This window comes from Podarcis vaucheri (genome assembly GCF_965113315.1).
Source record: "Podarcis vaucheri genome assembly, chromosome: 15".
In the NCBI taxonomy this organism is placed as follows: domain Eukaryota; kingdom Metazoa; phylum Chordata; class Lepidosauria; order Squamata; family Lacertidae; genus Podarcis; species Podarcis vaucheri.
Genome location: NC_138753.1, coordinates 1,810,666 through 1,824,811, shown reverse-complemented (window position 1 = coordinate 1,824,811; position 14,146 = coordinate 1,810,666). Strand labels below are relative to the sequence as shown.

Genomic DNA, 14,146 nt, shown 5'->3' with positions numbered 1-14,146 from the left:
AGGATCTTAAGATGAAAGGCAGGCATTAATAAGAAAATAAGTAATCTCCCCACACCCCACAACTGCCTCTGGATGAAGCGTCAGGCGAAAAGATTCCTTGTCAACCAGGCCTTGGGCTGTTAATCAATTTGTGGCCTTTTAAAATGTGGTGGTGGTGGGGAGGTACTGCCTATTATAATATTTTTGTCATTATTAATTTTGTGTTCTGTGTTGTAAACCGCTCTGTGGTCTCTTGATGAAGGGTGATTTTAAAATTTAATAATGATGATAATTCTGTGGGTTCTGAGTTGTCCTTGAGGTGGGGAGTTTTCCTGCCTTTTTCCTTCCCCACCCACTATGGTGGAACTGGAATTTCAGGCTCAAAAAATGGTTCCCTTCCAAGAGCTGCCAATCTCTCTCTCCCTAAGGAGGTGAGACTTCTTCGCTTTCCTTCAATGGGGTTCATGGTCCATGTCCGCAGTTGAAATTCTTTGCAGGATTATTTCCAGTGGAAGGCGGCATTTCAAGGGGCGGAAAGCCTTTTCTCAAACCTTTGCCAAGCCTTTCCACCTGTCTGAAGCAAGCACACCCGACTTTAACAGAGCTGGCTCTCAGAAAACAGTGCCCTTCTAAAATGTGGGGTTTTTATTTGAATTTTTTTGGAAGGGAGTTATTGGGCTGTTTTTCTTTTGATTGTGTATTTTGGGGTTTAATGTTGTGGTTTTATCCTATGAACTGCCCTGAGACCGGTGGGTATAGTGCAGCATACAACTTTCATAAATAATAAGGAAAAAAGAAAACTGAGCCTAGGAGCCAGCTTCTAGGGCTTCGCCCCCAAATAAAATATTTGAGGGGTCTGGCTCCCCCCCCAAAAAAAAAAGTTGATGGTCATCAGTGCCATTCAAATGATGTGCATGCAGGGCCAGATTTAGGTTCGATGAGGCCCTCAGCTACTGAAGGTAATGGGGCCCTTTATATGTCCAGCTGTCCTTTGTCAATAACAAATTGTCACTGTTTTTTGTGTTGAATATATGCTATATATATGGTAATTTATGGACCTAATAGGAATCTAAAGCCATTTGCACATAACAAAATATATATTTGATCAAAGTGCAGTCATACCTCGGGTTGAATGTGCTTTGGGTTGAGCACATTTGAGTTGCGCTCTGCGGCAACCCGGAAGTAACAGAGCGCGTTACTTCCAGGTTTCGCCGCTCATGCATGCGCAGACGCTTAAAATGACGTCATGCGCAGAAGTGGCAAAACGCGACCCGCGCAGACGCAGACGCGCCGTTGATTGTTACGTTCACTTCAGGATGGGAACATGGCTCCGGAACGGATCCCATTCGTATCCTGAGGTACCACTGTCATTGATATAGAAATGAGCAAACCAGTGATATTTTAGGGTGCAGGCTAGCAGGCGGGGCCCATTACATACACCATAGGTTTTATTTTATTTTATTTTTATCTTATATTTTGGAAAGGCACATTCAGGTTTTTTTTCCCTTTAAATTTTTTTGGGGGCCCCAAGAGAGCGGGGCCCTAAGCCATAGGTTGTTTTCGCATATACGGTGCGTCACGTCTTGCGATCAGTTATGCGCCCCCACCCGCGATATTTTATTCAAGTAGGCGCCCCTGAAATTGCACTCATGCGGGTGCCATCTATCCGTGGATGGGACGTGCGCGTAACAAAAGGACAGCAACGGATCAAGGCGACCGGCCTGCATCTTTGGACCCTCCTGGCGGGGCGGGGCCAGGGACACGGACTTTGCTATGGGGCGGAGCTCTGACTCCCCCCCCCCCCTTGGATACCGCTGACTGTGACGCGCATCTCTGCAAGCGTTCCCTTGGAGCGCAAGGGGCGGCAGGCGCGCAGCGTTGCGCACGGGTCTGCGGGAGAAAGAGGAAGGATCCGGGGCGCGTCTGGCTGCTGGGAATCTGTCTCCCGAGGAGCAGGATCAGCGGCGTCCGCCTCTTCCTCCGACCAGCAGTGCGAGGAGCGGCGATCGCGGGCGCAAGCAGCGCGCGATGGCCGCCGCGGAGGCGCTGGCGGGTGTGGCGCTGGCGCTGAGCCTCTACGCCTTGCTCTATTACAACTTCATCAAAGGGGCCACGTGCAAGAACCAGACCAGCCTGCGGGGCAAGACGGTGCTGATCACGGGTGAGAATCGCCCCCGGAAGACGGGGGGCAGCGTGGGGCAGTGGTTAGAGCGTCCGAAGAGGGTCTGCGGGAGCTCCCGCTTCGGGGTTTCCTGCTTCGGGATCCCAGGGGGAAAAACTTCAGGCGAGACTGAGCGCATCTCCCCGGCTGCGATCCTGCGCAGGCTGACTTCGAAGGAAGCTCCCTGGAGCGCCAATGGGGCATGTTTCTCAGCAAACCTATTACAGGGTTGCACCGGTGACCTTTCCCCAGGTGTGCCTGCACTCCAGCCCGCCCACCCCTCATCTTTCCTCAGCATTGGGAATGCTGGGAATTGTAGTCCAAGAGCACCTGGCCGAGGCCTCCAGAGCTTTATTCAGGTGGTGTGTGACGTGTCTGAGGGTTTGTAGTGGAAGATGAGAGGCAGCACATCCATAGCATTCAGTATTGGTATGTATTGTGTTGCATTCTGAGTTCTCTTAAGAAAAGCCTTCAGCTGGATCAGACCAGGGACCCACTTAGTCCAGCAAGCAGATCCCTGAGCGCAACCACCACTCTCCCCTCCTGCTCTTTCCAGCAACAGACATTCAGAAGCCTGTACTGCCTCTGACCACAAACTCTCTGGAAATCAAATTGTAATGCAACAAAATGCAACCTGTAAGAAATAAAGGATATAGTGAAAATGCAGTTAAAACCATACAGCATCTAGCATAGCTCATTATTACTATTGCCAGAAAAATCGTTCTGCGGTCCGCCAAGACCCCCAGCAAATTATATTTTCCCCTTGAACTTTTCCAGGTGGAAACACTGGGATTGGCAAGGCAACGGCTCTGGATCTGGCCCGGAGGGGAGCCCGCGTCATCCTGGCTTGCCGGGACAGAGGGCGAGGAGAATCCGCCGTCTATGACATCAGGAGGGTGAGCGCCGGCCACCCGCCTCCTTCGAAAGGGCAGCCTTTATGATTCCATTTTAAAATCACTTCCCAAAGCAATTTCACTGTAAAAACGTGGCCTAATATATTCACTTCATAAAATTTATACCCCATTTGATTGTTAAAAAAACCAAAACACCCTCAAAGCAGTTTACAAAAAAAAACTAAATCAATAAAATTATTTCCAAGAAAAACGTAACAATGTAAAACTTCAATAAAATAAAAATAAATCAGAGTAGACTGGGCAGGGGGACTCACATCAACTTTCCTAACCTCCAGGTAGGCTCGTCCACACAATAGTGTTTTTAGCAGGCACTGAAAAGAGTCCAGTGAAGGCAGCTGCCTGATACCAGTCAGCAGGGAGTTCCAATTAATTCTGAACAGCTGACCCTTCCTTCCTTGGCAGGAGGGAGGTCTAGCTTCCCAGAAGAATTCACCAACCTGGCACTCCAGATGTTTTGGACCTAGTCTCCCATCAGCCTCAGCATCACACAGCTGTCTGGGGCTGATGGGAGTTGTAGTCCAGTGGATCTGGAAGGGCACCAGGTTAGAAAAGTCTACCCTAGTGGTATTATGAAATTGGGGTGGGGGTGCTTGGAGGATGTTTTCCCACCATGCACCATTCTCGCTTGTTTTTTCTGGGATGTGGGTGGTGGTGAACAAGCTCCATTGATCTGCTACTCTAATTCACTGATTTATGTATTTTGCATTTGTTTTAGGAATGTATTACTTATTCTTTATGCTGTTCCCCCCCCCATATTTTCCCCCCCCCCATTAATGTTTGCAGGAAAGTGGGAACAATGAAGTTCTCTTCATGAGCCTGGACCTGGCCAGCTTCACATCAGTGAGGGCTTTTGCAGCGGCTTTCTTGAAATCTGAGCCCCGCCTTGACATTCTCATCAACAATGCAGGTAAGATTTGGGGAAGGGGCACAGCTGCTTTGCATGCAGAAGGTCCAAAGCTTTTAGTCTCCAATGGCATCCCCAGGTAGGACTGGGAATGTCCCCTGCCTGAAACTCTGGAGACTGAGAGGAAGTGGGCTGGGCTTTGTTGATGCCAGCAGCAGCAACGTTAGCGCTTGAGCGGCTGCCATTGTAAGCAGGCTCAATTTGGGCTTTGTTGCTGCCAGCCCCTCTCCAGAGCCCTTTCGCGCACTGCTCATCGTCCTGCCACTGCCAGCCCCTGCCGCTTGCAAGACACAGGTAAGCAGCCACCAGGGCTCATCCAGTGAGAGCCAGTGTGGTGTAGTGGTTAAGAGCGGCAGACTCGTAATCTGGGGAATCGGGTTCGCTTCCCCGCTCCTCCACCTGCAGTTGCTGGGTGACCTTGGGCCAGTCACACTTCTCTGAAGTCTCTCAGCCCCACTCACCTCACAGCATGTTTGTTGTTGGGGAGGAAGGGAAAGGAGAATGTTAGCCACTTTGAGACTCCTTCTGGTAGTGATAAAGCTGGATATCAAATCCAAACTCTTCTTCGTCCAGTGCTGTGGAGAAGGGAGGGGAGAGTCATGGGGGTGTGTGGCTTACCCGAGTAGAATGTGTCCTTTTATTTAAAATGCATCTCTGGGTTTTTTGTGGGGCCTCCCTGGTGCTCTTGCATAGAATGCTGTGTCCTTTTATCTAAAATGCATCTCTATATTTTTCAAAAGATAGTCTGGCCCCTCAAAGGTCTGAGGGACAATGGACCAGCCCCCTGCTGAAAAAGTTTGCCGGCCCCTGGGCTAAACTTATATGGACTATGCTTGCCTAAACAGGTGTGTCTTCAAGAGACAGCAGATGGTAGTGATGGGGGCCGCTCATATTTCAACAGGGCTGGAGCCACCAGTGAAAAGGCCTGCCTCCACGTTGCACCTGTTTAATCCAGCTTCATGTTCTGGCAGGTGTCGGGTCTGGAAGCCGAAGTGAGGATGGCTTCAATTTGGTGTTCCAGGTGAATCACTTGAGTCATTTCCTTCTGACCCACCTCCTCCTGGAGCGGATGAAGCAGTGTGCGCCCAGCCGTGTGGTGGTGGTGGCTTCCAGAGCACATCAAACGGGGAAGATTGACTTTCAGAACATCCACAAGCCAGTGGAAGGGCACTTGGCAGGGCTCCAATCGTACTGCAACAGCAAACTGGCCAATATATTGTACACCCGGGAGCTCGCCAATCGACTGGAAGGGACGAACATTACCTGCTACGCGGTCCATCCAGGTGGGTGGCAGGTTCAGCTCAGCTCCTTAACCTGGGACCCTCTATAGTGGTGGCTGGTGCCCTTGGGGGACTGGAGGGGCAGAAAGCAGGGAGCCCAATAATAGACAGAGCCAGAACCAGTGAAGGGCAGAGACAGAGTCAATTGCAGGTTCTATCCTCATCCTTATCCCTTCAGAGATTTACAAGGGTCAACACTGAGACTATGGAAGAGAAGGGAGCTGATGGGCAGGACCACCCTCTGGGCTGGTTGTAAGTAGGAAGGGTGGCAGATGGGGACTGTCTGATTAGCAGACTGAGGTTGCCCTAATGGGCCAGCTTCCATTGGTCCTCTAGATGTTATTAGACTCCAGCTCCCATTTTTCCTGACAGTTGACTGTTCTGTTCTGCAAAAAGGGGCATCTGGTTGGCCACAGTGGAAAAGTGGATACTAAATTAGATGGGCCCCCTTTGAAGTCTGGTCCATCAGCTGGGCTCTCTTCTTATTCTATCCAGTTCTGGCAACTGATGTTTTCCTATCTTTCTGCTTTCAGGGCTTGTTAAATCAGATTTTTTCCGTCACATTTCAGTTTGGCTGAAGCCTCTTTTCCTCCCCATCTGCTGGCTCTTCTTCCGAGACACGACCAATGGAGCTCAGACGTCCATCTACTGTGCCACTGAGGAAGGCATTGAGAAGTACAGCGGGCGCTATTTTGCCAATTGCAGGCTGCATGACCCCAAGCCACATGCCCAGGATGATGCCGTGGCCAAGAAACTTTGGGAAGTCAGTGAGAGGATGGTGGGGCTGGCAAACTAGGCTGTGGTGTTTTTCAAAGAGGGCTCACCTCCATAGAATGGGTGCCTGTCCATGAAATCGAGGAAAACTTTAAAGTCAAATTGTGGCCTCACATGGCAGGGTTCTAAAGTGGTCCCCTGAGCGCTCTTGGGTTGTCCACGGTTTCTCTCCTTTTTTGTTCCCTGGTGATCACAGCGGGTTGGGCATTGGAGGAGATCTTTGCAGCTGTCTTTCTCTTCTTCTTTTGGTAAAGGGTTTCCCCCACCCCATTTTACAATGTATATAAAGGAAAAAGAACAGTGGCAACAGGGGGGAAATGAAGAGATGAAAAACGAAAACTATAAAAGGGTACAGTTGCACGTGGGCCAAAACAGCAAAGTCCACGTCAAGGCTATCGGTGTCGTCAGATCATCAGGTCTGGTTCCAGACTTGCCAAGCCTGTGAGGAGAGTTGCCTTGAAAGTTGCCCATTGCAAACGTCACAAAGGAACGCCAAATCTTACCAAAAGTGCCTGGAGGCGCTAGTCCCTGTTGAAGTCTGAAATGATGTGTAATTTTCTCCATTTTTTCGATTTTCGAAAGTGAGTGGTACCAAGCGTCCGGTGTAATATTTGCTGTTGTCACTTTGCGGGCTGCCATTTCCCTCCTCCTTTTTCATTTTTCCCGCTCTTTTTTTTTTTTCTACTAGCGGATCTTTTTAAGGCAAGAGAAGCCACATGGGTGTCACGGCTGCTGAGCAGTCTTTAACTGCTTGGAGGTTTTTTTCTGCACTCGAGAGGTATATAATTTTTATGAAATCAATAATAAATAATGAATTAAGTTGTTTTGAGATGTGTGGTTTTGTTTTGTTTTGTTTTATAAAAAAGAAGAATGTGTTTTAATGCTGTGACCCCACCCTAGGATCTTAAGATGAAAGGCAGGCATTAATAAGAAAATAAATAATCTCCCCACACCCCACAACTGCCTCTGGATGAAGCGTCAGGCGAAAAGATTCCTTGTCAACCAGGCCTTGGGCTGTTAATCAATTTGTGGCCTTTTAAAATGTGGTGGTGGGAGGGAGGTACTGCCTATTATAATATTTTTGTCATTATTAATTTTGTGTTCTGTGTTGTAAACCGCTCTGTGGTCTCTTGATGAAGGGTGGTTTTAAAATTTAATAATGATGATAATTCTGTGGGTTCTGAGTTGTCCTTGAGGTGGGGAGTTTTCCCACCTTTTTCCTTCCCCACCCACTATGGTGGAACTGGAATTTCAGGCTCAAAAAATGGTTCCCTTCCAAGAGCTGCCAATCTCTCTCTCCCTAAGGAGGTGAGACTTCTTCGCTTTCCTTCAATGGGGTTCATGGTCCATGTCCGAAGTTGAAATTCTTTGCAGGATTATTTCCAGTGGAAGGCGGCATTTCAAGGGGCGGAAAGCCTTTTCTCAAACCTTTGCCAAGCCTTTCCACCTGTCTGAAGCAAGCACACCCGACTTTAACAGAGCTGGCTCTCAGAAAACAGTGCCCTTCTAAAATGTGGGGTTTTTATTTGAATTTTTTTGGTGGGGGGTTATTGGGCTGTTTTTCTTTTGATTGTGTATTTTGGGGTTTAATGTTGTGGTTTTATCCTATGAACTGCCCTGAGACCGGTGGGTATAGTGCAGCATACAACTTTCATAAATAATAAGGAAAAAAGAAAACTGAGCCTAGGAGCCAGCTTCTAGGGCTTCGCCCCCAAATAAAATATTTGAGGGGTCTGGCTCCCCCCCCCCAAAAAAAGTTGATGGTCATCAGTGCCATTCAAATGATGTGCATGCAGGGCCAGATTTAGGTTTGATGAGGCCCTAAGCTACTGAAGGTAATGGGGCCCTTTATATGTCCAGCAGTCCTTTGTCAATAACAAATTGTCACTGTTTTTTGTGTTGAATATATGCTATATATATGGTAATTTATGGACCTAATAGGAATCTAAAGCCATTTGCACATAACAAAATATATATTTGATCAAAGTGCAGTCATACCTCAGGTTGAATGTGCTTTGGGTTGAGCACATTTGAGTTGCGCTCTGCGGCAACCCGGAAGTAACAGAGCGCGTTACTTCCAGGTTTCGCCGCTCATGCATGCGCAGACGTTTAAAATGACGTCACGCGCATGCGCAGAAGTGGCAAAACGCGACCCGCGCACACGCAGACACGCCGTTGATTGTTACGTTCACTTCAGGATGGGAACATGGCTCCAGAACAGATCCCATTCGTATCCCGAGGTACCACTGTAATTGATATAGAAATGAGCAAACCAGTGATATTTTAGGGTGCAGGCTAGCAGGCGGGGCCCATTACTTACACCATAGGAGCCTACACAACACAAAACACTCTTGCTGTATGTCGGTTTTATTTTATTTATTTTTTATCTGATATTTTGGAAAGGCACATCCAGGTTTTTTCCCCTTTAAATTTTTTTGGGGGCCCCAAGAGAGCGGGGCCCTAAGCCATAGGTTGTTTTCGCATATACGGTGCGTCACGTCTTGCGATCAGTTATGCGCCCCCACCCGCGATATTTTATTCAAGTAGTAGGCGCCCCTGAAATTGCACTCATGCGGGTGCCATCTATCCGTGGATGGGACGTGCGCGTAACGAAGGACAGCAACGGATCAAGGCGACCGGCCTGCATCTTTGGACCCTCCTGGCGGGGCGGGGCCAGGGAAACGGACTTTGCTATGGGGCGGAGCTCTGACTCCCCCCCCCCCCATGGATACCGCTGACTGTGACGCGCATCTCTGCAAGCGTTCCCTTGGAGCGCAAAGGGCGGCAGGCGCGCAGCGTTGCGCACGGGTCTGCGGGAGAAAGAGGAAGGATCCGGGGCGCGTCTGGCTGCTGGGAATCTGTCTCCCGAGGAGTAGGATCATCGGCGTCCGCCTCTTCCTCCGACCAGCAGTGCGAGGAGCCGGCGATCGCGGGCGCAAGCAGCGCGCGATGGCCGCCGCGGAGGCGCTGGCGGGTGTGGCGCTGGCGCTGAGCCTCTACGCCTTGCTCTATTACAACTTCATCAAAGGGGCCACGTGCAAGAACCAGACCAGCCTGCGGGGCAAGACGGTGCTGATCACGGGTGAGAATCGCCCCCGGAAGACGGGGGGCAGCGTGGGGCAGTGGTTAGAGCGTCCGAAGAGAGTCTGCGGAAGCTCCCGCTTCGGGGTTTCCTGCTTCGGGATCCCAGGAAAAAAAACTTCAGGCGAGACTGAGCGCATTTCCCCGGCTGCGATCCTGCGCAGGCTGACTTCGAAGGAAGCTCCCTGGAGCGCCAATGGGGCATGTTTCTCAGCAAACCTATTATAGGATAGGGTTGCACCGGTGACCTTTCCCCAGGTGTGCCTGCACTCCAGCCCGCCCACCCCTCATCTTTCCTCAGCATTGGGAATGCTGGGAATTGTAGTCCAAGAGCACCTGGCCGAGGCCTCCAGAGCTTTATTCAGGTGGTGTGTGACGTGTCTGAGGGTTTGTAGTGGAAGATGAGAGGCAGCACATCCATAGCATTCAGTATTGGTATGTATTGTGTTGCATTCTGAGTTCTCTTAAGAAAAGCCTTCAGCTGGATCAGACCAGGGACCCACTTAGTCCAGCAAGCAGATCCCTGAGCGCAACCACCACTCTCCCCTCCTGCTGCTTCCAGCAACAGACATTCAGAAGCCTGTACTGCCTCTGACCACAAACTCTCTGGAAATCAAATTGTAATGCAACAAAATGCAACCTGTAAGAAATAAAGGATATAGTAAAAATGCAGTTAAAACCTTACAGCATCTAGCATAGCTCATTATTACTATTGCCAGAAAAATCGTTCTGCGGTCCGCCAAGACCCCCAGCAAATTATATTTTCCCCTTGAACTTTTCCAGGTGGAAACACTGGGATTGGCAAGGCAACAGCTCTGGATCTGGCCCGGAGGGGAGCCCGCGTCATCCTGGCTTGCCGGGACAGAGGGCGAGGAGAATCCGCCGTCTATGACATCAGGAGGGTGAGCGCCGGCCACCCACCTCCTTCGAAAGGGCAGCTTTTATGATTCCATTTTAAAATCACTTCCCAAAGCAATTTCACTGTAAAAACATGGCCTAATATATTCACTTCATAAAATTTATACCCCATTTGATTGTTAAAAAAACCAAAACACCCTCAAAGCAGTTTACAAAAAAACCTAAATCAATAAAATTATTTCCAAGAAAAACGTAACAATGTAAAACTTCAATAAAATAAAAATAAATAAGAGTAGACTGGGCAGGGGGACTCACATCAACTTTCCTAACCTCCAGGTAGGCTCGTCCACACAATAGTGTTTTTAGCAGGCACTGAAAAGAGTCCAGTGAAGGCAGCTGCCTGATACCAGTCAGCAGGGAGTTCCAATTAATTCTGAACAGCTGACCCTTCCTTCCTTGGCAGGAGGGAGGTCTAGCTTCCCAGAAGAATTCACCAACCTGGCACTCCAGATGTTTTGGACCTAGTCTCCCATCAGCCTCAGCATCACACAGCTGTCTGGGGCTGATGGGAGTTGTAGTCCAGTGGATCTGGAAGGGCACCAGGTTAGAAAAGTCTACCCTAGTGGTATTATGAAATTGGGGTGGGGGTGCTTGGAGGATGTTTTCCCACCATGCGCCATTCCCTGGAATAGGTGTAGTAGGTGCGTACTTTAAACACACCTCCTCGCCTGTTTTTTTTCTGGGGTGGGGTGGTGAACAAGCTCCATTGATCTGCTAATCAAATCCACTGATTTATGTATTTTGCATTTGTTTTAGGAATGTATTGCTTAATCTTTATGCTGTTCCCCACCATATCCCCCCCCCCTTAATGTTGGCAGGAAAGTGGGAACAATGAAGTTCTCTTCATGAGCCTGGACTTGGCCAGCTTCAAGTCAGTGAGGGGTTTTGCAGCAGCTTTCTTGAGCTATGAGCCCCGCCTTGACATTCTCATCAACAATGCAGGTGAGATTTGGGGAAGGGGCACAGCTGCTTTGCATGCAGAAGGTCCAAAGCTTTTAGTCTCCAATGGCATCCCCAGGTAGGACTGGGAATGTCCCCTGCCTGAAACTCTGGAGACTGAGAGGAAGTGGGCTGGGCTTTGTTGATGCCAGCAGCAGCAACGTTAGCGCTTGAGCGGCTGCCATTGTAAGCAGGCTCAATTTGGGCTTTGTTGCTGCCAGCCCCTCTCCAGAGCTCTTCCGCGCACTGCTCATCGTCCCGCCACCGCCAGCCCCTGCCGCTCGCAAGACACAGGTAAGCAGCCACCGGGCTCATCTGGTGTTGTGGAGAAGGGAGGGGAGAGTCATGGGGGGCGTGGCTTACCCGAGTAGAATGTGTCCTTTTATTGAAAATGCATCTCTGGGTTTTTTGTGGGGCCTCCCTGGTGCTCTTGCATAGAATGCTGTGTCCTTTTATCTAAAATGCATCTCTATATTTTTCAAAATATAGTGTGGCCCCTCAAAGGTCTGAGGGACAATGGACCAGCCCCCTGCTGAAAAAGTTTGCCGGCCCCTGGGCTAAACTTATATGGACTATGCTTGCCTAAACAGGTGTGTCTTCAAGAGACAGCAGATGATAGTGATGGGGGCCGCTCATATTTCAACAGGGCTGGAGCCACCAGTGAAAAGGCCTGCCTCCACATTGCACCTGTTTAATCCAGCTTCGTGTTCTGGCAGGTGTCAGGTCTGGAAGCCGAAGTGAGGATGGCTGCAATTTGGTGTTCCGGGTGAATCACTTGAGTCATTTCCTTCTGACCCACCTCCTCCTGGAGCGGATGAAGCAGTGTGCGCCCAGCCGTGTGGTGGTGGTGGCTTCCAGAGCACATCAAACGGGGAAGATTGACTTTCAGAACATCCACAAGCCAGTGGAAGGGTACTTGGCAGGGTTCCAATTGTACTGCAACAGCAAACTGGCCAATATATTGTACACCCGGGAGCTCGCCAAACAACTGGAAGGGACGAACGTTACCTGCTACGCGGTCCATCCAGGTGGGTGGCACGTCCAGCTCAGCTCCTCAACCTGCGACCCTCTATAGTGGTGTCTGGTGCCCTTGGGGGACTGGAGGGGCAGAAAGCAAGGAGCCCAACAATAGACAGAGCCAGAACCAGTGAAGGGCGGAGACAGGGTCAATTGCAGATGGAGCCAACTCCTCCTGGTTCTGTCCCCATCCTCAACCTTATCCCTGCAGAGATTTACAAGGGGCAACACTGAGACTGTGGAAGAGAAGGAAGCTGATGGGCAGGATCACCCCCTGGGCTGGTTGTAAGTAGGAAGGGTGGCAGATGGGGACTGTCTGAGAAGCAGACTTCCATTGGTCCTCTAGATGTTATTAGACTCCAGCTCCCATTTTTCCTGACAGTTGACTGTTCTGCTCTGCAAAAAGGGGCATCTGGTTGGCCACAGTGGAAAAGTGGATACTAAATTAGATGGACCCCCTTTGAAGTCTGATCCATCAGCTGGGCTCTCTTCTTATTCTATCCAGTTCTGGCAACTGATGTTTTCCTATCTTTCTGCTTTCAGGGCTTGTTAAATCAGATTTTTTCCGTCACATTTCGGTTTGGCTGAAGCCTCTTTTCCTCCCCATCTGCTGGCTCTTCTTCCGAGACACGACCAATAGAGCTCAGACGTCCATCTACTGTGCCACTGAGGAAGGCATTGAGAAGTACAGCGGGCGCTATTTTGCCAATTGCAGGCTGTATGACCCCAAGCCACATGCCCGGGATGATGCCGTGGCCAAGAAACTTTGGGAAGTCAGCGAGAGGATGGTGGGGCTGGCAAACTTGGCTGCAGTGTTTTTGAAAGACTGCTCACCTCCATAGAACGGGTGCCTGTGCAGAACCATCCATGAAAAAGAGGAAAATATTAAAGTCAAATTGTGACCTCAGATGGCAGGGTTCTAAAGGGGAAATAACACTGTCCCAAAGCAGCACTTCTCATTTTCGTAAACTGGAGGCATCTTTGAATGATAGCTGGCCAGTCGATAGGACTTGGATGGTGTCTTAGGGCATCTGATGGAGATAGATGCCTTGGGCCTTTCACTGAGGAAGATGCAGGGATCTTGATCTTAGTGCATCAGCAGCAGTCAGCATGGCATCAACCATTGTTGAAATAGTTCCAAACATTGCAGTGTCAACAAACCTGTCTGTCAATCTTGACATTTAAGGTTTCGGATTTAAACAGAGCTTGGATGGCATCTGTCATGGACGCTTTAGCTCAGATTCCTGCATTCCCGTATGTTGCAGAGAAAGGGAGACACCCAATTTTTGTAAACCACCACGTACCTGAAACGGCAATAATAATGGAAGGCACCAGTCAACACTTAGTGATATCTAAATAGCTGTGTGATAGGAACATGGGAAGGAAGCTACCTTATCTTAGGTAAAACTCTTCGTCCATATAGTCCAATCTACTCTGATTGGCAGCTGCTCTCCAGGTTCTCAGGTAAAAAAAGGGCATTTTGTGTCACACAGCAGTAGTACAGAGCACCTGGTTTGCATGTGAAAGGTCCCAGGTTTCATCTTCAGGCTGGGAGAGACTTCCTGTGTGAAAAACTGGAGAGAGCCACTGCTGCCAGTCAGTGTAGGCAATATATAATGTAAGTACAAGGATGAAAGCCAGGATTGCTAATAAGTCACTTAAAGTGCCGCGCTCACCAATAATAGTAGCATTTATAACTGAGCTGCAGCAGCTGAAGACTTTCTGAGCATCCCTCCAGTCTCAAAACTCCAGAACCCACCATCTTGGCAATATCATAGAATCATAGAGTTAGAAGGTGTGGTAAGAATTCACCTCTACACCACCTTGTTTGTTACCCAGGTGAGGAACAACCACCTTTTGCATAAACCACAGAACCAAGGAAACTATTTCCAAGTCCAGCATCCAGATTTAGGGACCCAGTTTTATTATAGCTGTTGCGATAGGACAGAGCTCCCTCGACTCAACGTGCCAGTTGAGAAGGTCTGCCCCGAGGCAATTCAGTAGTTCAAACACAGCAAACCAAGAGTCATAAGACATCCTTAAACATACGTCAGGAAAGATTACAGTTCATGAGACGTAATGCATGTGTGGCTTCATGCTGACATCTTTACCCCTGCAATCGCTTTGGAGTGGCCCTGATGTGCCCAGGCCATTTGACCATTTCAGGTCTTGGATATCC

The 14,146-nt window shown here is 49.3% G+C and overlaps 2 protein-coding genes across 3 annotated transcripts; both read left to right on the top strand.

Annotated features, from left to right (window-relative positions):
* Positions 1–1,994: 1,994 nt before the first annotated feature.
* LOC309519906 (dehydrogenase/reductase SDR family member 13-like) lies at positions 1,995–6,841 on the top strand. Of its 2 annotated transcripts, none has more exons than XM_082201140.1 (5): positions 1,995–2,140; positions 2,918–3,036; positions 3,838–3,961; positions 4,930–5,241; positions 5,772–6,841. In XM_082201140.1, exons 1-5 carry the CDS (start codon positions 2,008–2,010, stop codon positions 6,032–6,034), a joined length of 951 nt encoding a protein of 316 aa, XP_082057266.1. In that variant the 5' UTR covers positions 1,995–2,007; the 3' UTR covers positions 6,035–6,841. The 2 variants fall into 2 exon arrangements, with proteins under 2 accessions (XP_082057266.1, XP_082057267.1); XM_082201141.1 differs by lacking the exon at positions 1,995–2,140 and adding an exon at positions 2,521–2,569.
* Positions 6,842–8,756: 1,915 nt separating this feature from the next.
* Positions 8,757–12,923, top strand: LOC309520275 (dehydrogenase/reductase SDR family member 13-like). Its single transcript, XM_082201897.1, has 5 exons — positions 8,757–9,094; positions 9,877–9,995; positions 10,830–10,953; positions 11,667–11,978; positions 12,511–12,923. The coding sequence occupies exons 1-5, from the start codon at positions 8,962–8,964 to the stop codon at positions 12,807–12,809; spliced, it is 987 nt and encodes a 328-aa protein (XP_082058023.1). The 5' UTR covers positions 8,757–8,961; the 3' UTR covers positions 12,810–12,923.
* Positions 12,924–14,146: the final 1,223 nt, after the last annotated feature.

What these genes read in the sequence shown, in the direction of transcription:
- LOC309519906 (XM_082201140.1), top strand. Translation starts at nt 2,008, where the DNA reads ATGGCCGCCGCGGAGGCGCTGGCGGGTGTGGCGCTGGCGCTGAGCCTC. An exon ending in CAAGACGGTGCTGATCACGG is followed by an intron (nt 2,141 to 2,917) that starts GTGAGAATCGCC and finishes GAACTTTTCCAG; the next exon opens with GTGGAAACACTGGGATTGGC. An exon ending in CCGTCTATGACATCAGGAGG is followed by an intron (nt 3,037 to 3,837) that starts GTGAGCGCCGGC and finishes TAATGTTTGCAG; the next exon opens with GAAAGTGGGAACAATGAAGT.
- LOC309520275 (XM_082201897.1), top strand. Translation starts at nt 8,962, where the DNA reads ATGGCCGCCGCGGAGGCGCTGGCGGGTGTGGCGCTGGCGCTGAGCCTC. An exon ending in CAAGACGGTGCTGATCACGG is followed by an intron (nt 9,095 to 9,876) that starts GTGAGAATCGCC and finishes GAACTTTTCCAG; the next exon opens with GTGGAAACACTGGGATTGGC. An exon ending in CCGTCTATGACATCAGGAGG is followed by an intron (nt 9,996 to 10,829) that starts GTGAGCGCCGGC and finishes TAATGTTGGCAG; the next exon opens with GAAAGTGGGAACAATGAAGT.